This window comes from Eutrema salsugineum, unplaced genomic scaffold (assembly GCF_000478725.1).
Source record: "Eutrema salsugineum unplaced genomic scaffold, Eutsalg1_0 scaffold_9, whole genome shotgun sequence".
In the NCBI taxonomy this organism is placed as follows: domain Eukaryota; kingdom Viridiplantae; phylum Streptophyta; class Magnoliopsida; order Brassicales; family Brassicaceae; genus Eutrema; species Eutrema salsugineum.
Window position 1 is genome coordinate 4,337,927 of NW_006256342.1, and position 24,191 is coordinate 4,362,117.

The following is a 24,191-nucleotide window of genomic DNA, read 5'->3' on the forward strand; positions in this document are numbered from 1 at the left end:
TTTGAATTATGTAAACCATTTATTGGAAACAATATATAAGCACACAATTAATCACATACACGAAATAATTTAACACATTGCAATCTTCACACCATTGTTCACTATAACATTGAAGTAGTATAGGTTTTTTATAAAGAAAAAGATAGATTCACAAGCATATAATAAGAGTTTGTTTTAGATGGGGTTTTTATGGATGTTTCTTAGAAGCTCTTTGTTTCTCGAGTTTCTCGAGTTTCTCGAAAAGAGAACCATCGTAGACAGCTCTCACTGTATCTTTGTGCAACAAACCGTTCTTGTCTTTGCACAAATAATGCAATATTTTCCACTCCGTAAATGCTGCAAACCTGCATTTTAAAAAAAAAAAAATATTGTTCAGATTCATATTAATCACGTTTTGGGTTTTGGATTTTGGTGTATAGAGAGCAAACTAATTAAACCGAATTGGTTCGATACTTACGCTCCTTTACGATCATTAGCTTCTTTGTTTGCGTTAAGGAGTTCTTTGAGTTCCTCGTTGGTCAAAGCATCGGGATGTGTCTTTGAATGCTTCGCAAATATCTCCTCGAATTTCGATTCCACAAACCTCCAAAAATTTCATAAGAAAACAAACAACATCATTTTTTCTTGTCGTCAAAAACAAACAACATATAATTTTTTTAAGAAATACTGTACTACTACTATATAAGTTAATTAAACAGAGAAATTTATCACAAAGTGTGTAATTTTTATTGAATAGGTAAAAGAAAAAAAAAAAAGAAAAAGGAAAAAACCTTCCATCTGTATCGTAAACGCCTGAATCGCTGGTATGTTTGGCAAGATGGATATTCTTAACCTCTATCGGAAAAGAGAACGAGAAACCCTTTCCCTGCGAATCAAACACACATCATCATTAATTGATTCTTTTTTCTTTTGTACATTGATTCTTGTTTCTTTTGTACAATGAAAAAATTAGGTAAAATTAAAACTGCATCAATATCAATATTTAGATTGAACTATAACAATGTTCTAATCATCAAATTACCGGACGAGTTTTGCTGCTTAAACCCATGTTGATGAACAGAGAAGCGGCTCCCGACAAGAGATATCCACATCCGATTGCTCTAAATCCTGTTCTTGTTTTGTTTTGTTTTGTTTTCGACAGTAAAAGTAAGTAGAAAATATCAAAGATCATACTTTTGATTATTAACTGATATACGAGACATAAGTTAAGAGCCACACACGTATACAGATTACGAAAAGATCTCTAAGTAACACAAATCTAATTTTAGATATTACGAGATTAATTAAGACATTTTTGGTGGAACTAGAGAATCTTTGAAAACCGTACCTTGAAATGTCTCTGAGGGATAAACGATGCCATCTTTGTTCCTGTCGAAGAAGGCAACATGTCTCTGCAAGAAATTATCTTCTTCTGGAACAAATTTAGCTCCTAAACACACACAGCCCAAAACGTTTAAGATCGATCTTATGATACCTAATTAGTAACTATCAAGGGGAATGTAAAAAAGAGTACCAATGGCAGTGGATGCAGCGGACACAGAGGAAACAGAGGAAGCCATGATCAGAGAGAGAGAGAGAGAAAGAGAGATGGTAACAGAACAAAATGAAAAGTGAAAAGAGAAGGCGAAACACACGCTTCTTTTATCTTCAGATAAAAAAATAAAGAAATGTTCGTTATGTTATTGTATGATAATAATGTAATCAGAGATTCGATTCGATATGTATTTTTCTTGTTTCGAATTATGATTTTATACGAAAACAAGAAAAGGAGTGGGAAGCGTCAGGCATTTATTACTGGTACATTATTAAGTATTTACAGCTATATATAGCTCATTGAGTTTTTATTTGACTTCCTTAATCCTCATGAATGTTTAATTAACAACTCGCTGTGTGCTTACCCTTAACTTTTATTTTTGGTTTTAGCATCACCTTTGATTTTTTTTTTATTATTTTAATAATCTACCGACTTGATAATTGTACTTTCCATGTTTTTTCTATTAATTGAAAAGTTTACAGGTTTTGTCCGTCTCGCATAGCCGACGGCAATTGTTTTAAAACGGAAGAATGCAACACGTAGAAGCTTTAAATTCGTGCTTTATATTACTTATCGGCAAAGGAGACCAAATTACTGATGCAAATCTGGTGGATAATTATGAAAATGTTAAAAATATCTCTGGAGAATATAATCCTATCTTTTGTCGTTGAGTTGTGGTTCCTCAACTGTTTACTTTGTAAACTCTATTTAATTTAGTCGACCAAGTCCTTCTAGGAAAATCTGGTGGCGAAAGAGATTAAATTAATGGATTTTTGGAAGACAAATTATTTAGGGTATACACAGGTGTGTTTTCTTAGGTTAAATATTATTGTTTTAATCACTTTCTATGTTTCTTTATAAAGCTTAAAAACCTAAATTATTGTGTTCTTGACCAATATCGATGACTCAGCTCCGCGTTATTATGCAGACAAGCAAAGGCTACTACAGTACAGCTACGAAAACTTAATCCTACTTTGTTAGTGACTATAAATATGACAATGCCTATGGACTAAAATTTCAAATAATGTTGTTGTTTGAATGTGCTAGTCTTTTTAGCAATAATCTGAGTACATTTTGTCAGTGAATTAAAAATGATAAAATATGGATAAGATGTGAATGGTTTTCATGTCCACCGATTGGACTTACTAAACAGTTACTAGTATTTTGAAAAATAGACTTGAGGTTTGATCTGAATAAAAAAAAAAACTATTCTCGATGGAAAATGTTTTTAAGGATTGGTACCTTTAAGAAACGGTATCAACATTCACACGCATTGGAAGAGTGCAACAACAAAAGTGATCATCATTGCGTAAAGCTGAGTGAAACAGATTCCTTATGCTTTTATCTCTCTCTTGTCTTGTCCAAAGCCAAAGACTGGTGATGAGAACGCTACAACTTCTTCTCCACATTCACACTTGGTATAGATCGTTTGCTTCCACAAATTACCAAAAACATTCCCTTTTATAATATAATCCAAAACCCTTTGTAACTTTTCTAAACTTTTGTTATTACACTATTATTCTTTTAAGAAAAAGAAAGGAAAACACATCATTTCAGCGCTTAACATATGCTGTAAATGGTAAACTGTTAGTTACTGAATTGCCTAATCTATCAACTGAAATAGTTGAAAAGGAAAAAAAAAAGACAAAAAAGTTGAATCTTCAGTTGGCTAAATTTAGAGTTGGATTGGATATGCCGTAAATAATTGTCTTCATGCTGGACAGCTTAAGCCAGATTCCACCGTAAATATTAAGGCTGTGAATGGTAAATTTCGTAGAGTAAAAGTAAGGGGAAAAAAACCATTATCTAGAATATAAGTAGTAGCATAAAACTTTCCTCTTCTATTATCCAGAGTAAAAACTTACCCTACATTTTCACTGTTCTTTCCTTTTTCTGCTAAAAAATATTTTTACTAGTTTTCACTAAAATGGAGAAATAAGAACTGAATTGAGAGTAAACCAAATGCTGCTCTTTTTCTTCTCTCTAATACAAACATTAAAAAACTCCTGAATTATTGCCGCCGTGACTGGAAATTTTGATTTAGCTCCTGAATCTGAGCTTCAGTCTACTAGTACGTTTGTTGTCTGGTACGATTACTTCAAAATGTTGGGTTCTTGTGCATCTACAGTTACATGACTTTAACAAACATCTTTTTTAATTCTGCAAAGCAAATTGCTTTCCCACACATCAACTTTTGCTTTATAGATGTGTTAGACCACCTCTATCAGGATCTCGTACCCATTTTTCGGTCCAGTTTCCTAGGCAAAATCGATTAAATTTAAATGAAAAGTTCAAAAATTTTGAAATAACCGATCCTTAGCTAAAGGGTGTAGGAGACAGGAAACAGTCTCTTTAGCGACGTGGAGCAAGGTGATTGGTCTTTTAATTATAATTTTGTAATTGTTTAATAAATTTTTTATTTTGGAAATTCATGAGAAAATAATCTCGACTGACTTCTTTCTTTTTTTCTCTCTACGACGATGTTGAAATCGCCCTTCAAACTCCTCCAACTTACGCCTCTGCCATCGTCTCGCAGTTATCTTCGTCGTTCTCTATCTCCTGCACAATCGCAAAGGACCCAGCTGTTCGCATGCGGAGACGGAGAAGACAAAGGCCGCTGGATCTGATTCAACCCTGTGGCAACGACCCGATTCGTTCGGTCGGTTCGGGAAGTACGTCCCTCTCAGAACCATACCGGTGCTCACAAGATCAACAATGCGGTGTCTCAAACTCTTCTCGCCAAGCGTTTAGGAAAGAAGAGGATTATCGCAGAGACAAAAACTGGGATAAAAGATAAATACTTTTGTCATCAATGTGAGATTAAATTTTTAAAAAAAAATTCTAAAGAGATCCAATAAAGGATTCACTAACGCGGAGAACAAAAAAACAGGAGTCTTTTAACTCAAATCAACTCTTCAACAAAATTAATAAAAAATTCCTAAGAAATTCATACTGAGTTACACTAATGGAGCTGCTCTAAAGGCTCTTCTCTTGATGCTCTCTTTGGCTCCTTTTTTCCTTTCAGATTGGGCCGTACACAAGTTACACACACAAAGGTGAAAAACGACGAGCAAAAAGAAATGGAGAAGAAGAGTTGAAGTTTATAAAGAAAAGAAACGCACCAGTTTTGGTGGATATATTCTCAAACATTACATAATACATTATCAATTAGGCCTGTAGAAGAAGGCAGGAAATCTCAAAGCGTTTTAAAATGATGTTTATATATACACTGTTTCGTCTCTTTAATTCTTACAAATTCCTCAGTTTTTTTACCTCCTTTCACCTTCACATCACACAACATTTCACCACTAGTCCCTTTGGGTCTGTTCTCCCTTCCTCATTACCTGGTGAGACATTCGGTTTCATTCAGTAAAGCTAGGAAGTAGAATTGGTCTCTTTGCTCAGAACCAAAAACACTGTGACTAATCCGGCTAGTGGAGAACTAATTTTATCTAATGAAAGATTTTAAAACTTGAAGAAAGTTTACCTTCCAAGGGTTGAGCTAACTTGCGGTTCTGAGGTGACATCATTTCCTTTTTAAGCTGAATCAGTAAATCCTCCATTGTGTATTCTCTTCTCCAGTTGGAGAGCATAGTGAAGTGACTCGGTTCAACCTGATCGTTCAGTTTTGACCCAGCTTTTGTTAAAAAACAAAACTTTAAAAACTATGTATGTAGCTGAATATTTTGCATAACAAGATCTCATTATCATTAATCTCATAATGAATAATGTTGTTGTTATAGCTTACCACTCCATTTTCAGGGTTGACGCAAGCCATGTTTATCCGAGTCTGGAATCTAACAGTAGGTGGACTTTCTGGGTAATCCTCGCCACAGAAAAGCTTCAGCTGGAATATTTTCCCATCATAGGCAGTCTGATAATTTCCATAAAACATTCAATCTTCTTAGATGCCAAAAGTGGAACACAAAGTATTTTCCTTTTATCTCTACTCATTTCACCAAAATTGGTAAATGCTCCATACGTTTAAACACAGCTAAGGATCATCAGCAAATATAGTCACAGCAAGTAGCAGAAACTTATATCTAGTCTGAATTAAGGAGCATTAAAAAGTTCTCTTGTTGTTTCTAGCATACAAAATTGCTTCTTCTTAAATCTACCACAAATGATGTTATAACCAGGTTATTAGATGCAGAGAAGGAGAAGGAAATAGTACATTATGAGGGCCGATAATGGTGCCAGTCCAAGATTGCATCAAAATATCGTCAGCATCATCCATTCCATAGCTCACTGTCCCATCTCCGATTCCTTTCTCACCTCTTTCAAGCTCTTCCAGCAATCTAAAGTTCCTGGGAACTGCAAAAACAAAAACCAAACAAAAGTGAGGGATTTGTCTCGCGTACTCTCCCAAAATCATGTCCAGATCACAAAAATCAATATCTTCGAAAATCAATATGATCCAGCGATATACAGCGACTTCGGAATCAGATCATTACTTTCATTAAAACCTTTGAAAGCAGAGAAAACAAAAAAAAGGTCAACACAAAACCCTAGATTCCAAATCAAACAAGCTAATCGAATAAAAAGAAAAAAAAAACTGAAGGAATTGGACTTACCCACGACCTTCTCTTCCTCCGAACCCATCACCTGAGATTGTAGTCAAATTTTCAGGTAGTATCTCAAGGCTTCGGCGAGAGAATAGAGAAGAAGAAATCGGATACAGAGAAGAGAGAAGAGAGAGAGTCTAACTACTGTTCATAAGAAGGATGTGAATGAGAAAAATAATGGAAGAAAAAACTTAAAGAAAAATGAGAGAGAGAGAGTTGGTCAAGTGCGTGTAATCTCACGGTAGTTAATTTGCAACCTTACCTTTTTGCCCCACCTCCAACAATATATGTATTTTTATTACCTTCAAGATTATTTAAAATCAATAATGGTTATTTAGGAATATTTCCTCTCAACACGTGTGATATCTACTAGTGACATGCCTCATTATTAAATCAAAGAAAAATCAGTTTAAGACAAATAATTGACACAAAAAGGTATAATAAGCATTTCTTTATATATTTCGGATAAGAAAAATATAAATTAGTAGTAGTGTCACTTCTCCTCCTCTATGGTAGACGTCTAATGGCCACTAAATTTGAATTACAACTAAAAATTATCAAACGCAAACGCGATTCAGCATTGGCGTCCAACGTTTCAGATTTTCACCGCAAAAAAATCAAACCATTCAAAGAAAAAGAAGACAGTAGAACCAAATAGATTGTATCTTAGTTTGAGACAAACCAATCATCCATCTCTCCATCAACACTACTGTTACCAAGAAGCTCAATCTTTCTCCGATCATAACATCTTCTTGACTCTGTTTCCTCCTCCTTATCGTCTTCTTTTTTCTTTACAGTCCCATTGCTTCTCATCCTCTGTTTCATCTCCAACTTCCACTGCTCTCTCTTTTCTGCACTCCTTGAAACACTACTTCTCCCTCCTTCCACTGGGAATCTCATGAAGCCATCTTCTTCTTCTTCTTCGTCTACATTGAATCGTTTTCCACTCTCTTCTTCTACAAAATTCCACGTCTTTGAAACTCCGCTGTTACGATCACCAACCCTCTTTGAATCCGGTGTGACGTTTGCAGCCTTTTGTCTCTTGTGATCACACTTCAAACATATCGAGTTTCTTCTAAAATTGATGTAATTGCACCTGATGATGTATAAAAAAACGTTATTAATTTCCAACAAGGAACGCTAGATTAAACTTTCTTTGGCTTGCATCAGATTTAAGGGTTTAGGGATGGATGATGATGACTCACGACTCGCATTCCCACTCTCCCGGATTGATTTGACGCATTGAAGGCTTGTCTTTGCACCTTAAGCAGCTCGTGTTTTTTGCAAAGTTCAGGAAATTGCATCTGCGGCAATAAATGGGAGGAAGTTCAGGGTTTCATGACTTTTATTGCAGCTTAAAAAGTGACTGATGAAACTGTAAAAGATGCTCTCACGTTTGGCATATCCAATCTCCTTTCTTCAGAGGGAGATGATCTTTCTGTTCTTGCTTCAACTGTTTCAGCCTTTCCTCAGAAAAGACATCACACCGCAAGCATCTTATGTTTTTCCCAAAATTCAAGAATTTGCATCTGCCAAAATAAGAATGGTTCCATAACGAAAAGAGAATCCAAATATTAACCATCATCGAAATCAAATCATAGTTTTGTCGACAATGCATTAAGATTACTCACTCTGTACAGTGCCAATCTCCTGGCCTTTTTCGAGGGTCTCTCTCATCACTGTCCTGTGAATTTGCCTGGAGCTCATCTCGAGCTATCTCGGTCTCAGAAGATTCAACATCATTTAAGCTATACTCTACGCTTTCTCTCAGCAGATTTCTCACAGCATCTTCAACAAGTTTGGTTTGACAAGCACGGTTCTCCACAGAGGGAGAAATAGAATCAAGCCCGTAAGTTAGCAGTACGCGCATGACATCTATAGTCCGAGCACCTTCCTCTTCCCGTGCTTGCGCATACGCCCTTTCACATTTACCCCTCAAGTTGCAAGAGCCACACACCTACTAAGTAAATGTTCAAGCTTGGTGAAGTAAGCTTCAAATGAAATCTCAGGAAAACAAATAGATGACGCAATGTAATTACGTAATCGACTTTATACAAAATGAGAAGAATGAGGAAGGCATACATTTCCTTCATCAATGCCCACATAAGCTCTTAGACGTTTCCCTGAGTTGACGACCTTCCTGTCAGTGCTAGCACATCCACACCCAGCAATCACTTTGATATCTTTCTTTGACAAGTATCTGTAAGGAAACAAAAATTCCTGTAAATTCCCACCAATTTCAACTAAAAGAGAGTGTTTTAGAAAATTATTGGATCATTAGTTTCCTGAAGATGTTGAATCACAGGTTAATTGGAAAAAGTAATGCAGGACCTGAGAAAAACGAGCTAAATGTTCTATTTATCTTTTCGTCATTTAGTCGAACAACTTGTGTGCATATGGATTCTGAACTCACGTCAGCAATCTATGGAACAATGATACGTATCCAGAAAGGAATCTCCTTCTTCAGATATAGATAAAACCCAGAATCACATATAGAATTAATAATAAAAAAATCGGAATCAGTCAATCGCATTACCTCACGAGAGTGAAACGATGGCGAGCAAAATTGAGACAGGCAGTACGAATATGATTCGATTCTTTGGAACCCATCAACGGATTCACGCCTTCTCCGAAGTAACCTTTCTTCACCAGCATCCCCATCAAATCCACCCATTCGGGCCATGAATGCGAGCTTGGATCAGCCAAAGCTGGTCTAGCGAGCTCCAGGTTTTGGGTTTTGGCCAGACCGTGGATATGCGCAACGGTCTTTGGTGGTCTTGAGTACCCAATGATCCGATGGAAGTACCCATGATCACTCTTGAAGAATCTCATCCTGAGGAATTATTGTTTTAAGAGAAGAGTTTTGGCGGGTAAATGACAAAAGGCATCTCCTTTTATTATAAAAGGCTCTTCTTCATATTTTAATGAAACTCAGAAGACAAATTAATGAAACCAAGTCACACCATTTCCGTCGAAATTCAAACTTTTAATTTTGAGGAATTGTAATTATAGTTACTCAATCTACAACAGATTCTATATTTTAGTTCATTGTCAAACTTCATTTGTTTTTTGGTCAACTAATAATATGCTTCATTTTATTAAGACATAAATTCAAACGTCAGAACAAATTTTAGCTTTGAACTGTAACACAGAAGAAAGCTTTCCGCTTTACTTATCTAAGTAACAAAAAAAAAAAAAAACACTCCAGTTTCTTGCTTGGCCTCTAAAGCTCAGCTTGCGGTTTTCAGGGTTCGTCTCATGTCTACATCGTCTTGCTCGACCTGAAAGAGATAGAGACAGGCATACATATGTAAGAAGATACGGAAAACACCAACAACATATGAAACTCAACACTTGAAGATATTGAGCAACTAGTAATGTGAAACTTGCCTCAACAAGTACTCTCTTTTTCTTCTTTGGTTTTCCTTGATCATCAGGCTTTCTTGACACTCTTCTTCCTTTTGTATGAATCACAGCTTGCTCATCAATGTCGTCGTCTTCCTCATCAGATGAATCTATAAAAACAGTTTGTGGCTATGTTACGTTCCATAATGAGAACGAGCTGCTAATATCAAACAACTCTTATGCATTCATCACTTCATCAAGAATCTACAATTGGGGGTCTTGAATTACAGCTCAACAACATATTTTTGAAACGAGTTGAACTGAGTATTTAGGCCAAATATCACCAAGGATCTTGAGTTAGTTGATACAGATATGAAAATTGAGGCAAAACAATAAAGTTTTTTTTTACCATGCTCATCGCTGTCGAAGAAGCCAGACTCCTTATAGGGAAAACCGGAGAAATCCTCCATATCTTTAAGTTCTTCGTAGCATTCAACATATTCAACCTGTGTTTCCTGATAATTCATTCAACAAACAATATCGAAAACAGAGGAATTGTGTCTATGTCTACGATACAGAGAACAGAACACAATATCAAGTTTTCTGTGCACGCCTTAGACAAAGGTACCTTCTCTTCTTCCTCAACATCCTCAGCCAATTGCTTTTATTCATCAAGAATCTTGTATATGTCAGGATAAATTAAATGCCTGTCTCCAATCGCTTAAGCAACTCCGTCTCGATGGCCTGTTCACGAGACCGGCTTGTGAAGAGACAAAAGAGAAACTAAAGCGGACAAGCAATAACAAAACCAGATATATATATAGAAAGTGACCTTATCCAACTCCGCTGCTTACAGCCTTTTCCTCTCTTGATTTCCCTCCTAGGAGTAATCATTATCTTCTCCCTGTGAATACACAAAGACGACCATCAAACAATCAATCCAAACAAAGAAAGAACTTGAAGCTTTATCAACCATTTAAAATGCTTGACAAAAGTATAGAATTTAAACTATATATAGCTTTGAATGTACTTTTGTAAATGTTTGACATCTACATTTTACGTTTATTAAATAACTACTCCTATTGGCTATTTTTGCATTGTTGTTAACCGTGTCTCGACTTGCATGTGGTTTCGTTATTATATTGTTACTAGCCTCAGTCCATAAGATGTTCCCTTACTATCAATCTATCATCGTTTGCTATAATTCGTGTACGGTCACAGTAACAACATGAAAATGTTTTTGATGGTATGCTTCATAGCGGTGAAATGTTCTGTTTTGTTTGGAAAACTATATGCATATTAATGCCATTAAAATATCTCGAAAAGACATTTTCTTTTGTTGGAGTTGCCACCTTGATCATATGCATTTTGGAATCTATTGTGGTTAACTCCGTAATTAGCTGCATGGTTTTATGTGAAAACATACATAAGAGATTTTAGAATCTCTCTTCTATCGGTTTTTGGTTGAATCCTTTTTCGGGTCTATCACTAATGGATCCCATCAGCTCAAGAATTACATAAATTAGATGACTAATATTATATGAAAAACTAAATAATTAGTTCTATTATTATTCAATATAACTAAATTCGACAGATTCATCTTTAATATGTACTTGTACAAGTTAAATATAATAGATTCTAAGATGTTTTCGTGAATGTTCAATGTTATATATCAATAAAATTAATAGTTATGCGATTAAAAGCCAAATTTGAGCAAATAATAAGACAAAATTAAGTATTAACTTTGATCATGGCTTTGCCACGTTTATAATATTCTTTACGCTTCAGTTCTCGTTCCTGCTTCAATTTCAGTCTTTATTTGAACTACGACACCTTTCTTTTCTTTCAGTCATCATCTTCTTCATTTGCTCTAATAATATATATTTTTTGTTACAAACAATTTACTCACGATAGTGGATGCGGCGTCTTCGTAATTAGTATGGTTTTATGTGCATGCATGTTCAATTAGTTTTATCTATGACTTAATTAATTATCATAGTTGTTTAAATCTCATGCACAATACCTTTTTTGTTTACAAGGTATATATATACGGGAATTCATTGGGATAAAACATAAATGTTGCCATTTTAGGTCAAGAGGTTGGGGAACAAAAAAAGTTACAAAAAAACTCTCATCTACAACATAACATGAAAATGTTTTATATATCATTTTATAGTTATATTCATACATAAACTATATTGTAAATACCCAAGTGCTACGTAATTTCTTTCATAGACATGTAATATATATTTTATAGCAAGATTTATTTGAAATTAAACAACTATTAATGATCAAATCGAAATCAACTGATAAAATATATGGTTTTATGTGCTTGCATGTTCAATTAGTTTTATCTAAGACTTTATAATTATCACATTTATTAAATTCTCATACAAATTAAACCGTGTTGTTAACCAATAATATATCTTGTTTCATTGGGATAAATCATAATTGTTGCCAATTTTAGTCGTCTAGAGGTTGATGAACAAAAAAAGTTACACAAACTCTCATCTCCAATAGAACATGAAAATATTTTATAATATCATTATATATTTATTTTCATACATAAAATATTGTGAGTAGTATACATTGGTTCATCAGAACTTTGTAAGCACCAGCATAGACATGTAATAATTATGTTATTAAATAGAGGGAAGAATATGTTTGGAAATTATAAAACTCCGTACTAATGATCAAATCAATATCAGCTCATAAAATGGGAGACTCCTATCAAATTTGTCCAACGCGCACATGCAACAACATTCGTTGCAGCTTTTTCCTCTGGCGTATAATTAGATTTCCGCTTAATCATCACGCGAATCTGTTTCACACTTACGGGAAAAATGATAATTAGAGTTTAAGTTTTTTATTTTGAGTCTTTGATCATGGTTTTGCCACCGTTTGAACTACTATATCTGCTTCAGTTCCTGTTTCAAATTTATTCTTTATTTGAACTACTACACCTTTTTCTTTTTTCAATCATCATCTTCGTCATTTGCTATAATAATACTTCCTTTAAGTTGAGATTTTGTAGATTTAGTAAACTTATACTGTGTTTGATTGTAAGTATGAACTCAGTTGAATCAATGGGAGATCCAAAAGAGTTTTACGCACACCAATAAAACATAGTTTAAGATGTTTTGGTGAATCTTCAACATTATATGTCAATGAGATAAATATTATACAATTTTAAGCAAATAGTAAGATAAATTTGAGCAAATAGTAACACAAATATGTGTAAACATTATGCAAATGTGACGGTTAATTGGAGGCTTAGAGTCACAGTTTTTTAGTACAACTCTAAATTTTCCAGGTCACATCTATTTGATTCGTTTCTCAAATATCATATGAGAAATTAATATGACATATCTTATTATATAAACTTTAAACCGTACTATATAAACCGAACCAAATAAATTTTGGTTTAATTTACCTTTTCTAACAACAAAAATATCTGAAAAGCGAACAACTGATAAAAAGGGTAATTAGACACTTCCACAGAACTGGGTCAGAATTGATACCGTATTGTCTCCACTCTACACGTGGCATAAAATAATTGGCTATTCATACAACGAATGGTGTAGTGTACACTCGCTCATGATCACAAAAGAAAAAGAAAAGTGTAACATAGCAACAAAACCACATAAATTCGTTAGCGCACCTTCATTAGGAAGGTTTCTCACATGAGTCACATGAGTATCTCAGCTTGAGATTATTTTTTTTTTAAATAATATTTAGTTGTGTTTTAAATAGTTGAGCTATCCATATAAGAATTTTTCATTTGAAATACTTTGATGTGGGTATACTTGAAAGTTGAAATACTATTTGAGATACCACACAACTAATATTTTTTATTTTTTTTATCAAGTTGAGAATTTCCCAATGATGTGAAACCTGGAGGTGCTCTCTTGTTTGTTTGGTCCGGTTATTTGTGATTAGTTGTTGGTTTTAACAGAATTAGCTGAAGACTCTCTCTCATTCATCGTTAATGAACAAGTACAGTGCTTACAACCTCACTCAATATATGGTGAAGCACAATATAACCAAAAACTAATCACAAATAACCGGATTCGATAACCGGATTATCTTAACCAAGCTCAATTACTACATCTAAAAAACTCACTTATATGTGATTAATTTTTGTTTTCAATTGTGGTTGAGGTGGAATCGGTTATGGCTCGGACTTCTACGAACGTAGCCACCATTGTTAAGGATCGATCTCTCTACACAGCTTGGACATGCTCCCGCCGGATTTACAGTTGACGACGGCGACGGAGGAGAGCGAGAGCGAGAGGACGATGTCGACGAAGAAGAAGAAGAAGAAGACGCCGTTGAAAGCGGAGGAGACGCCATCGTCGTCGTCGTCCTCGTTGGTTTTAGCGGAGTAAGAAAAGCACGGATCTTAAGCGACGGAGCCGTCGTATCGAGATCGTATTCTTCCATGAGATTCTTTAGATCCTCGTCGGAGGTCACGTTTATAAGCGCGTCGAGATCTTCCGTCGGTAACTGACACCGGAGACTGATCACTGTTATCCCGCAGATCTCTCCGAGTTTCCTCGCAAGCTCTGTTTAAAAATCAACACTTTAGTTTGGTTTGATTCGAAAAATCGAAACTTTAGAATGAAGAAGTTGATTTTTGACTAACCAGTGAAGGATATGGAGCGAGGAACGGAGAGGACACGTGTATTGCCGCCGTGATAACGGAGTTTGCCGTCGGGAAAACGCGGAATGATTCTTCCGCCGTAGCTACAGAGGAATTTGACGGTGGTTGGATTCGGCGAATGAGTGGCCATTGCTTTTAGTTACGGTTATTAATTTGCAAGCTCTGTGTCTGAGGAAGAAGTGTGTGTTGTGTATGTCTTTCTTTTGTTCAAGCCAAGCAACATTTATATGCAATGGCTATATATAGAGAGTTTTTTTTAAGGGAAAAGTATGAGTGTGAAATGAAAAAATATAAAATTATGGTATATTCTCTTCCTTCTTTTTTTGTTTCTGTTTTTTCCGTGTTGCTAAATATATTCGAATATTTTGAATCGAAAAGAAAATTCGACCGACGTTATAAATTTTGGAAGTATTCTCTGATGAATCAAAAAGAAAAAGTGCAAAGTTCATATGACAAAAGAGAGTCATCAACAAGAAATCTATTCCATTTTTTGACAAGTGGACTTCGAAGGAACCAGAAACACTGTTGACTGTTAAAACTCTCTCGACAGGTAGATCTATCCATTCATTTTATGGAGCATTTACAAATCCGGCCACAATTTTAATGAATAGATATTTGAATACCGGATAGTTGCAAAGCATATTTAAGGAAGGAAGCAAATGATTGTCATGAAGAGTTTCAACTATTTTTTAATAATATGGCCATATGGGACTATCTCGATGCCATGAACAACACTATACGGTGATAATAATAAATGGATGCAAAGATGTAGCTACAACAAACGTATATTGCGTATTGTAACAACTTCTGACAGTGTTTGTTTGATATAACACAAATAGATTCTTCTTTCCTATGGTTAAAAGAAATATATCATTTTCAGTGTTACAATAAAAAAAAATTAGATATTTTTCCATATCTTTGCCGTTAAGAAACAATAATCTGAGTTTTTTTTTGTTATAGATATTTTATTTGATTTAGAAACGTTTCTGATATTTTTCCACTGACGTAGACCTCTTGTCTTGTGCAACCGGTTTACCGGTCCCTTGAAAAGCCACAACGACCACGACGATTTGCATTAATATCTTAAAATTCTTGATATCTATAAGACTATAACTGATGAGATATTTTGATATGTAAAAAAAATAATACAAATAACACTATTCAAAACCATAATCTGGTTTATGAGAAGATTAACGTCTTGATATCTATGATATTATTATATGAATCGAATTGAGTGGTGGATTTTTTTTATTTTAAAAATGTATATAAAACCAAAAAATTATGTTGGCGATCATGTATGAGAAAATGATGGGGACCCAATCGTTCGGTTTGGGTATATGAGCGAGCGCATTCAGGTCTCTCGACAGGCTTATGATGGTAGTGCATTCAGCCACGTGTCTTGTTTAAGTATTCAGAGCCGTCGGATCGAACAGATTATCATACCAGACAATGAACCCGATTCGAATTTCATTTGCTTTCCTTTTTTGCTTGGGGAAACCAAAATGCATCTAACACAAATTGTTTATGTGGCAACCATACGTACACCACACCATTATATAATTCGAGTGGCTGACACAACATATGAAACATGGATTGGTGACTTGCAGAATTTTATATACCAAAAACTTTCTAATTATATAACTTAGGAATTGGTCATTAGGTTAATTCGACCCACATGATCATTTCTTTACCAAAAGAAAACATTTCATTCGAATAACATAAATTTATAGAAACACAATCCTTAAAAGTAGAGAAAATGTACAATTACCATACACCAAAAAATACAAGTAAATCCATCCTCTTATTAATAAATCAATAATATTCTTTCATCTCAGATTATTGCAGTTTACATGTTCATATTCCTAAAACTATTTCATAAAACAATACAATAAATAAATATATTTTCTATAAGACTATATAACTATATCCAAAACTTAAGAGCATTTGAATCATCTCTACTCTACACACACATCCTCATGGATGTTTCATACTCCCAGAGACCTTTCATCATTTGGCGTTCAAGTTTCTTTAATCTCCCACTGATCCAGTTATTGTGTAGAACGTAGCAATGCTTCTTCTCACACTCTGCTCTAACATCTTCCTTTAGCCACAGATCTCCGTAAGCACCGTTCGGGAACAAGTCTCTGTCCAAGAAACGAACGGTCAGATTCGTCTCTGGTTCAACGCATTTATCATCTCCCAAACGATGGATTCCTCCTTCTCCACATAACGTGTCATAAAAGCTAGGCTGCTCCGATAAACCGGAGGTCGAAGCATGCTTCACCACTTTCTCCATTGCTGCTATTGTCACTTCATCGGAACGAGCAAAGTAGAATCCCGAGTTTAAGCGCCTTGGTCGGTTTATAGGTGCTGCAAAAAAACCAAACAAAACTCAATTTAGTTTAGTATCTTAAAACACAAGATTGGTCTAATTTGATCAGAACATCAATCACCTGTTGTGTTGTATTCATCGGATTGTGCGGCAAGAACAGAAGGACCGAAAGAAGAAAGCAGAGGCAACGGGTTTCTGAACCAATATACATCGACATCGCTCAAGAGAACGTTATAGCCGAGCTTGAGTATCTTCAAAACAGTTCTTGATTTAACTTTGGTCACTCTCTGGAAACACTTTGATCCAAAGTGGCAATCATTGAAGCTTATGTTCTTCGGAGCATATGGATCGATGAAAACAGGCAGACCCTGTTATGTAGAACACGAGACCAACTGATTATAAACTGACCCTATGATTGTTCAATGGAGTAAGAAGGAGAAAGAAAGAGACTTTTTTTTTACCTGCAAAATAGAAAACTGATAAGTTTCCTCATCAAGTGCACAGACTAAGAAATTTGGAACTCCGAGGCGGCGTAACCTGCAGACCCAACTCATCATCATGTCCTTGTAGCTAAACCCAGCAATTGAAAGAACAACAGTCCTGTTCTTGTCTGCAACTAATGGGAGAAGAGACTTAAGGTCAAAAGGAAACTTCAATACTGGCAATGCCTGATCTTTCTGCACAAAATCTAATCTTAATCTTCTCGATTTAGTTCTGCTGATACAAGCTGAGATCTTCTCTCGCCTTCGAAAGCCTATATTTGAGCCAATCTTCCCTTTATGTATAGACAAATCAATGGAACGATCTGAAGCTTTAGTAAACATATACCGCTTGTTACACTTCAAAAGCTTTGGTAAAGTACAAGACTTGTTGCCACTGAAGAACAATGAGCCGTAGAGCTGCCCGAGATGGGAGTTTCCTATAGATTCCCAGTTTCTTGTTTTGGCTTGTGAGACATTATCACTGCTACTATTATACTTGTTCACTGCATTGCGTAGATAAAAGCTCGATATGGTCGGAGTGGCGTCAAAGACAAACCTTTTCTTACATGACATAACCTCGTTGATGATCCATTGATTGTGAGTTCCTCTTTGATACAAAAACGGTGGAAGGACTCCACAGTGCAAAGGCACATCAAGGTTGTTCCATGCCATAATCATTTTGCCTTCACTAGAGTTGGAATGCCAACTCCGCAAACTTATCATCTTCTGCAACTGTTGGAAAACAAAGAACAGGTTTGATTGAAGAGGGATCAGAATCATTACCAACAAATTTACGAAAGTCTTCCTACATACCTCACCAAATCTCACCCTTTTCCCATTGTTGTCCTGACGCCAGAAATGTCCTGTTTCGTCCCAATGGAACGGGAAATGGGGAATATCTACTGATGAAGAAACGAGAAGCCAATCCCGATCAAGCTCGTGAGCGTAATTCAAAGTGGAAATGAAATCTGGCAAAAGAACAGTCTCTGGATCCATCAGAACAGCTATATCGGATATATAAGCTTCACTTCTCGCCAGCATTGAGTGTAAAAACGGAGTACCAAGAAACCTAACAAAGTAACAATTCATTAACAACGAGATGTCACATAACGAAAATGGCATCTCCTATTTTTATTTGAATAATCTAATATCGTAAATCATTCACAAATCATAACAGAGAAAACAAATGGAAAGGGAATAGAACAGCTTACGTGAAATCGATGGTGGAATCAAGAAGAAGACGGGAACTAAATTTGTCGGCAGAAGCAGAAGAGTTGTGCTGAGTGAACAAAACAACAGTGATTTGTGAAGACAAAGCGAACCATGAACGAACAGCCAATAAAGCTTGGCTACCTTCTTCGAAGGAGGAGGAGCCATCGAGAGCAGTGAAAATGGTGATTCTGGGAGCAACGGAATCGCGAGAAAACGAAGCGTCTCTGAATCGGTGATCGAGAGAAGGAGATAGAAGCTGAGTTCCGTAGAAGGAGAGAGCGATTAGGAGAAACCCAGATAGCCAAACAGACAACAACAGCCCAGCTCGGAGACCCTGTAAGATTTCATCGAAATCAAAGTGAAGAGTTTTCAGAAAACTGAAGTCAAGATCTCGTACAAAAAAGGGAGTAAAGAGCAAGTGAGAGATATCAAAGGAGAATTGGAACCTTAAGTTTCATTGAAAAATCAAAGGAAGAATTGTTGAATGGAGGAGAGAAGCGAAGAAGGGAGTAAGAATTAAAAGGAAAAAATTAAAAAATGGAGCTTTAACGGAAAAAAGGAAGAAAATGGAGAAATACCAAAAATCCAGAAGTTGAGATGATGCGGAAAGCCGGCGGGAGGAAGGGAAATTAGAATGAAGGAGGAAGAAGACATGTGAACGCTTTTCGTCATCTTCAAGAAAATTGTTTTACTAGCATTTTATTAAATTCTCGTCTTCTTCTTCGACATTTTACCCCCAAAAAAGTAAACTTTAGGGTTCTTATTTCAACGACCGTTGAACACATAGATGATCACAATTTCACTGAGTCACTGTTTATGACGTTTCTCTTTTTTTTTTTTTTTAATGAATGATACTTATTAAAATAATTCAAAGTTTACAACACTTAGAAAAAAGGATGGGCTGATTAAAGATTTTGAACATGTACCATTTTTGTTTTTAGGCTGATCAAATGATCATGATTTTCATCGAAATCCGAAAACATCAACCCTTAAAACTGAATTAACTACAGCTGTTTTGCTAATTTTAACATTAGTCTTCACTTAGATCTAAAATGATTTAATTTTTTATGTTTATTAACGAGTATTAATTTATAAACGTTAACTTTTTACAGTATTTCGAAAATACCAGCAATTTATTCTTTAAAATCAATCCTACATCACTTTATCACCATAATCATTGGCTATTAACACTAGCTAATCAATAAAGTCTGAGATCCAATCTAAGGTAAATAAGAAGAAAATACAAAAAAAAACTCAAAAAACATAACTTGAACTGAATAAATATCCAATTTGTCAAAATCAAAATACATATCTTTTTTTTTTTCAAAATACAAACTTTCTAAATAAGAAGTAGATGCAATTCAAACATAAAATCCTAAGTGAATCAATGATAAAGATCATCTATGTCGGTGAAAACAAAAGTTTAGTTAATGCCAAAAGGCGACGAGGGATATGATTTTTTCTTACATTAAAGAGAAAATGTAAGTCTCTACAATTATGTCGAGATCTTTCAAAAACAAGAAAAAAAACAAGAGAAAATGAGCATCAAACGCATTGGAACTAGCGTTTTCATACTTGACCATCTATGCTACGAAGACCTTTTGAAATTGTGTCCCATTATCATATAATGTAGCCCAAAACCAATGCTTTGCATGCTTTAAAAGAGGGACGGGCCTGCAACATGGTCCCGGGCAAGCAAGATCTCTGAGCAGTTGCCGGAGTATTCACTAAGCCCGATGTCGCCTGCGGGGTGATCTGGACCTTGACCGCTTTGACCTGTAATATCAAATCAGGTTTGAGTTCAGTTGACAAGCAGGGGATTAGCTAATAGTCTAAAGGATAAAGGAAAAAATTTCAGCTTTATCCACCTGTCAAGTGTCAAGACAGAACAAACATTTGATATTGAGAATGCGTACCTGGATGTGTCATGAGAAGAGTGTAGAGTATGCTTGCGTTGAGAATTCTTGCTATGTGGTGACCGCGAAGAAACATGTCTATACAATCAAACATACATGATACTTTCTGTGGTGAGTTTCATACTATCTTATCCGATTTGAGCGATGCTTACCCATCTCTTTGACTCAAAACTTTTGCTTTCAAAAGTTCTTTAAACTTTACAGAGTCTATTGCTAAAATAGACTAACAAACATACAGAAACACCAGTGATCTCAGAATCCTGACAGTATTGAAAAACCTACCTTCTTTTGGACCTTACGGGAGATGGTGACCGATTCCTTCTCCTTGAAGAAGACTTCCTGAAGAAAGACAAAAAGATTGTTAGCATTAGACCAAAAAAAGATTAAAGACAAAAACTCAAAGCAGGACACTCTATTGCCACCTTCTTGAATCATCAGAGGATTCATCACTGGATGGAGAAGAGCGCTTTCTTCTGGACCTCACAGGAGATGGTGATATATTCCTTCTTCTCGAACGCGACTTCCTGAAGAAAGGCAAAAAGAATCATTGTGGGTATTGGCAAAAAGCATTAGACAAAAGACGCGCAAAAGTAAAAAAACTTAATGTAGAACATCATCCTATGCTACCTTGTTGAATCATCAGAGGATCCATTACTGGTTGGAGAACGTCTTCTTCTGTTCTTGGTCGAGTCTTCAGCCTGCCTGTGCCTTGACCGTTCTTCTTCTTTTTCCTTGTTCCTCTTTTTACCCCGGTCTTCCTTAGAATTTGTTCTATGAGCCCTATCTGCATCTCGTGAGTCCTTCTTTACATGGAGATCTGTAGATTTATTATTCGATTCAAAGCCTTTAACTTTCTCTGCTGACTTTATGTCGTTCTGCCTCATTCTACCTTTTGAGCCATTCTGAGGATCTACCTTCTCTTTTCCAGTTTCCGTTTCATCTGATCTATTTCTATCCCTACTCACATCGTCACTCAAGTATTCCCCAGAACTTTTATTGCTATCTTGACGAAGGTTGCTATCTGGTTTCACGCCAGAGTTCTTCCTGTGAGGCTCATCTAGTATTGCATCTTTATCAATATCAGTTCTGTCAGGATGGTTTGTTCTGCTTCCTAAAGTATCAACATCGAGTCCAGCGCTGGCGCTTGTATCTAAATTTTTGTAACTACCTCCCACATCATCATTTCTTCTGGAGTTCAATATCTGATCCAAGCCTGACTTGTTCTTGGGGGACATATCACCGACTTCAATTTTTGGATCAAATCTTGCATTGACCATTTCTTTAGGTTCAGGAAGTTTCTCAGTGCTCGGCTGCTGATGAACATCATTTCTCGACCCCACGCCAAGAACTTCATCATTGCAGTCGACATCAGCGTTAGAGGCAGCATCAGTATCCTCATCATCATCAGAGGCATAGCTAGCAAGACCAAGCAAAACATCTGATAGAGAGCCAGAGCCATCTTTTTTATTTGCGCCTTCTACCGAGACCAAATTTTTTGCTGAAGCCTTGTGCGTTGGATCAGCCGAGAGAAGGGATGATGATGACTTAGGATTGTGCTGGACACTGTCTTCTGAAATGATGAATAGTACAGCATAACACCAAACAAGATGGTATATTCAGTAGTTATTCCGCAGAGAAATAGCATAAAATTAAATCTTGGAGACCACAACAAACCTTTCGCTACTGCTTCATCTTCATTAATGACTTTGGTTGCAATTTCATCAAATAATTCATCTGTAACCTGTTCAAAAGACGAATGCCATCTGTTGCAGAAACGTGTTTCTAGACCGTTTAATGACTTGTGTTTATAGACCACAATTTTTCTAAAGGGCCACCTACCGTACGAAGAACTTCCGTCAAGATACGCTTTATCTCCGCCGCTCTAACTTCATCCATCTCATCCTACATGTAGCAAACCATGGATTTTAATGATGGTGCTGAATAAAAATGAAGTACCAAGGGAGCTTGATCCGTCATAAAAAACAACTTTTAAGACAATCTTAAAACGTTCAAGGAACCTCATCCTCCTCTTCTTCTTCGTCGGAAGATTTAGCGGGGCTGAGCCTTTCGTCTTCACGCTGATCAACTTTTGCCAGAGGTTTATAAAGTACATCATCGTCCATGGAATCTCTCTCCTCAAAACTCCCTGAAGAAGGCCTTTCAAGAGACGCTTTGTTCTTCAATAATTCTTCCCTAAGCCAGTTAGGTACAGGAGCCTGAAAACCACCTCATTAGCCAGAATTCATGGAAGGTACTGAACTCCTCTAGAAACAATTTAGTCTTACCTTTTTAGGAGGAACAGATGATGCTGCATATGAGTCGTCCATGAACGTTGCAGCAGGGTGAAGAGGCGGCTTTGTCGCATAAGCATAAGGGGCTCCAACAGGCTGGAGATTTGGAGGGGGAAACCTTCCAAATGGTTGCATGGTATGACCAGAAACAGGAGGCATAGCCATAGATGAGTCATGCTGCAAAAAAAGCAAACATCAAAGTTGCCCCCATCGAACTACTACAAAAATGAAAGAAAACCAAAAAAACGTTTAAGTACCTGTGGCACTGACGGTACAGATGAAGGAATTGAAGGATACACTACTCCGGTTGCGGCATGAGGCTGCCACGTATTGTGCAGACTAGCATAATCAGAACTGTCTCTAGTAGCAAACTGTAAAGGCTGATCACTAAGGTTACTAGGTGCAGCAGCTGTTTGTTCTCCATATCCATATTGCATTTGCTGCTCTGCGCGAACAGGTCCTCCACCATCAGGCACCGATATCTGCATCTCATGTTGGGTTGCATTGCCAGATTCTTCTTTACCTGCAAACAAAGTAACAAGTTTAAGTTCTGGAGGTGTTCATAGCTTAATTACTGCTACCAATCTCTAGACCAACAAAATGGAGAAACAGAGACACGCTGTTTAAAGAGAAAACACTAGGAGAACTATAATCAATCAGTAATGGCTGCTCTATGTGCGGAATGCATGTGTTATTCTGGCGAGCAAGTACCCATATATTACGCAGCACATCACTATGCACATGATTTATCACGGGCATAGACTTGGAACAAGGAAACTTTGAAGAGACCCGTGGAATTTCAAGTAAAAAGAAAACCTACATAGAGTGCTTGACTAGGAGCTAGAATGATGTTCTAAGTAAATGGTTACCTGCTACAGAAGAATAACTATAAGGTACCTCCTGCTGATGAATTGCTGAACTGGTAGGCAGATTTTCTTGATGGGAAAATCCAGCAGAAGAGCCTCCAGGAAAACTCTCGTTTCCTGATGCATAATTTGGATATCTCTCCGGCTGTGTAGATGGTGGAACTGGAAACTGCTGATAGCTTAATCCTGGAGCCGCCTGTTGGTGAACATTTTGATTAGGGTATTGCTGATAGATTTGTCCGCTAGGTTGGTTCGTTGCAGATTGCGAGTGTTGATCCTGGTTAGCAGCTGCCCATTCTTTAGCTCTCACTGCCCAATCCTCGACGTCGCTATTAGCTGCCATCAAGAGATAGTCAGAATCCAAACCCTAATATATTTACTCAATAACATTGATGGTGATAAAGAAAGCAAACCTTGAGAGGTGTGACCTTGTTGAGACCCCCAATTTGGATTTCCCCATTCCTAATGTGCAAAATCAAAATCAAACCTAAGAAAAACAGTTCGAGAAAGGGGGAAAAACACAGGATAATCAGACGAAGGAGCAACCTGATTAGCCTGAGGATACGGCGGAGGAACATGATGTCCGGCAGGCGGAGGAAACTGACTGTTACCATTGACGCCGGCGTTGAATGGCGGCTGGTGAGAGTGCGTCGGAAAAGGAGGGTAAGCAGAAGGTGGCCCCCACTGCGGCGGAGGTGGAGGCGGTGGAGAGGGAGAGTGAGGGTTATGAAATTGATTGGAGTACCATGCAGGACCACCAGCCTGCGTAGGAGGAGGCACCGGTGGCCTCGCCGGATGCTGATAGTATTGGTGGTAAGGATCCGCCGGTGGCGGTGGACCAGACGGCGGTCTCATGTACGGAGGCGGTGGCTGATACGAGTCCATTAGCCTTATTTCTAATTCCGGTGTGCGAGAGATGAAGCAAAAAGGTCTTTCAAGTCTTGACTCTTAGCGTTTGAGATCGAAATTTGATTAGACCGAATAA

At 36.7% G+C, this 24,191-nt stretch overlaps 6 protein-coding genes across 9 annotated transcripts; all 6 read right to left on the reverse strand.

The window, feature by feature from the left end:
* Positions 1-65: 65 nt before the first annotated feature.
* LOC18009044 (probable peroxygenase 4) lies at positions 66-1,786 on the reverse strand. Its single transcript, XM_006390793.2, has 6 exons — positions 1,514-1,786; positions 1,328-1,429; positions 1,022-1,107; positions 771-865; positions 458-583; positions 66-344 (listed from the first exon to the last, which is right to left on the reverse strand). The coding sequence occupies exons 1-6, from the start codon at positions 1,557-1,559 to the stop codon at positions 188-190; spliced, it is 612 nt and encodes a 203-aa protein (XP_006390855.1). The 5' UTR covers positions 1,560-1,786; the 3' UTR covers positions 66-187.
* A 2,829-nt stretch (positions 1,787-4,615) lies between these two features.
* LOC112086830 (ubiquitin-conjugating enzyme E2 variant 1B) lies at positions 4,616-6,355 on the reverse strand. The gene is made up of 5 exons (XM_024156809.1): positions 6,109-6,355; positions 5,709-5,848; positions 5,283-5,408; positions 5,022-5,148; positions 4,616-4,878 (listed from the first exon to the last, which is right to left on the reverse strand). The coding sequence occupies exons 1-5, from the start codon at positions 6,134-6,136 to the stop codon at positions 4,820-4,822; spliced, it is 480 nt and encodes a 159-aa protein (XP_024012577.1). The 5' UTR covers positions 6,137-6,355; the 3' UTR covers positions 4,616-4,819.
* Positions 6,356-6,599: 244 nt separating this feature from the next.
* LOC18009146 (zinc finger protein VAR3, chloroplastic) lies at positions 6,600-8,931 on the reverse strand. Its single transcript, XM_024156806.1, has 6 exons — positions 8,636-8,931; positions 8,182-8,299; positions 7,731-8,056; positions 7,494-7,628; positions 7,305-7,403; positions 6,600-7,195 (listed from the first exon to the last, which is right to left on the reverse strand). Exons 1-6 carry the CDS (start codon positions 8,929-8,931, stop codon positions 6,766-6,768), a joined length of 1,404 nt encoding a protein of 467 aa, XP_024012574.1. The 3' UTR covers positions 6,600-6,765.
* Positions 8,932-13,405: 4,474 nt separating this feature from the next.
* LOC18009254 lies at positions 13,406-14,321 on the reverse strand. The gene is made up of 2 exons (XM_006390795.2): positions 14,090-14,321; positions 13,406-14,009 (listed from the first exon to the last, which is right to left on the reverse strand). Exons 1-2 carry the CDS (start codon positions 14,235-14,237, stop codon positions 13,591-13,593), a joined length of 567 nt encoding a protein of 188 aa, XP_006390857.1. The 5' UTR covers positions 14,238-14,321; the 3' UTR covers positions 13,406-13,590.
* A 1,563-nt stretch (positions 14,322-15,884) lies between these two features.
* On the reverse strand, positions 15,885-18,745 carry LOC18009253 (beta-arabinofuranosyltransferase RAY1). 2 transcript variants are annotated; one of them, XM_024153434.1, is made up of 6 exons: positions 18,712-18,745; positions 18,133-18,467; positions 17,735-17,990; positions 16,901-17,653; positions 16,561-16,807; positions 15,885-16,477 (listed from the first exon to the last, which is right to left on the reverse strand). In XM_024153434.1, exons 3-6 carry the CDS (start codon positions 17,960-17,962, stop codon positions 16,068-16,070), a joined length of 1,638 nt encoding a protein of 545 aa, XP_024009202.1. In that variant the 5' UTR covers positions 17,963-17,990; positions 18,133-18,467; positions 18,712-18,745; the 3' UTR covers positions 15,885-16,067. The 2 variants fall into 2 exon arrangements, with proteins under 2 accessions (XP_024009202.1, XP_024008952.1); XM_024153184.1 differs by lacking the exon at positions 18,712-18,745 and adding an exon at positions 18,580-18,656.
* A 794-nt stretch (positions 18,746-19,539) lies between these two features.
* On the reverse strand, positions 19,540-24,159 carry LOC18008001 (pre-mRNA-splicing factor CWC22 homolog). 3 transcript variants are annotated; one of them, XM_024148360.1, is made up of 13 exons: positions 23,753-24,159; positions 23,620-23,668; positions 23,210-23,542; positions 22,598-22,863; positions 22,335-22,517; positions 22,068-22,265; positions 21,889-21,951; positions 21,724-21,790; positions 20,677-21,619; positions 20,472-20,573; positions 20,332-20,388; positions 20,050-20,127; positions 19,540-19,909 (listed from the first exon to the last, which is right to left on the reverse strand). In XM_024148360.1, the coding sequence occupies exons 1-13, from the start codon at positions 24,089-24,091 to the stop codon at positions 19,861-19,863; spliced, it is 2,727 nt and encodes a 908-aa protein (XP_024004128.1). In that variant the 5' UTR covers positions 24,092-24,159; the 3' UTR covers positions 19,540-19,860. The 3 variants fall into 3 exon arrangements, with proteins under 3 accessions (XP_024004128.1, XP_024004094.1, XP_024004154.1); XM_024148326.1 differs by having other exon boundaries at positions 19,540-20,127; XM_024148386.1 differs by lacking the exons at positions 23,620-23,668; positions 23,753-24,159 and having other exon boundaries at positions 19,540-20,127; positions 23,238-23,500.
* Positions 24,160-24,191: the final 32 nt, after the last annotated feature.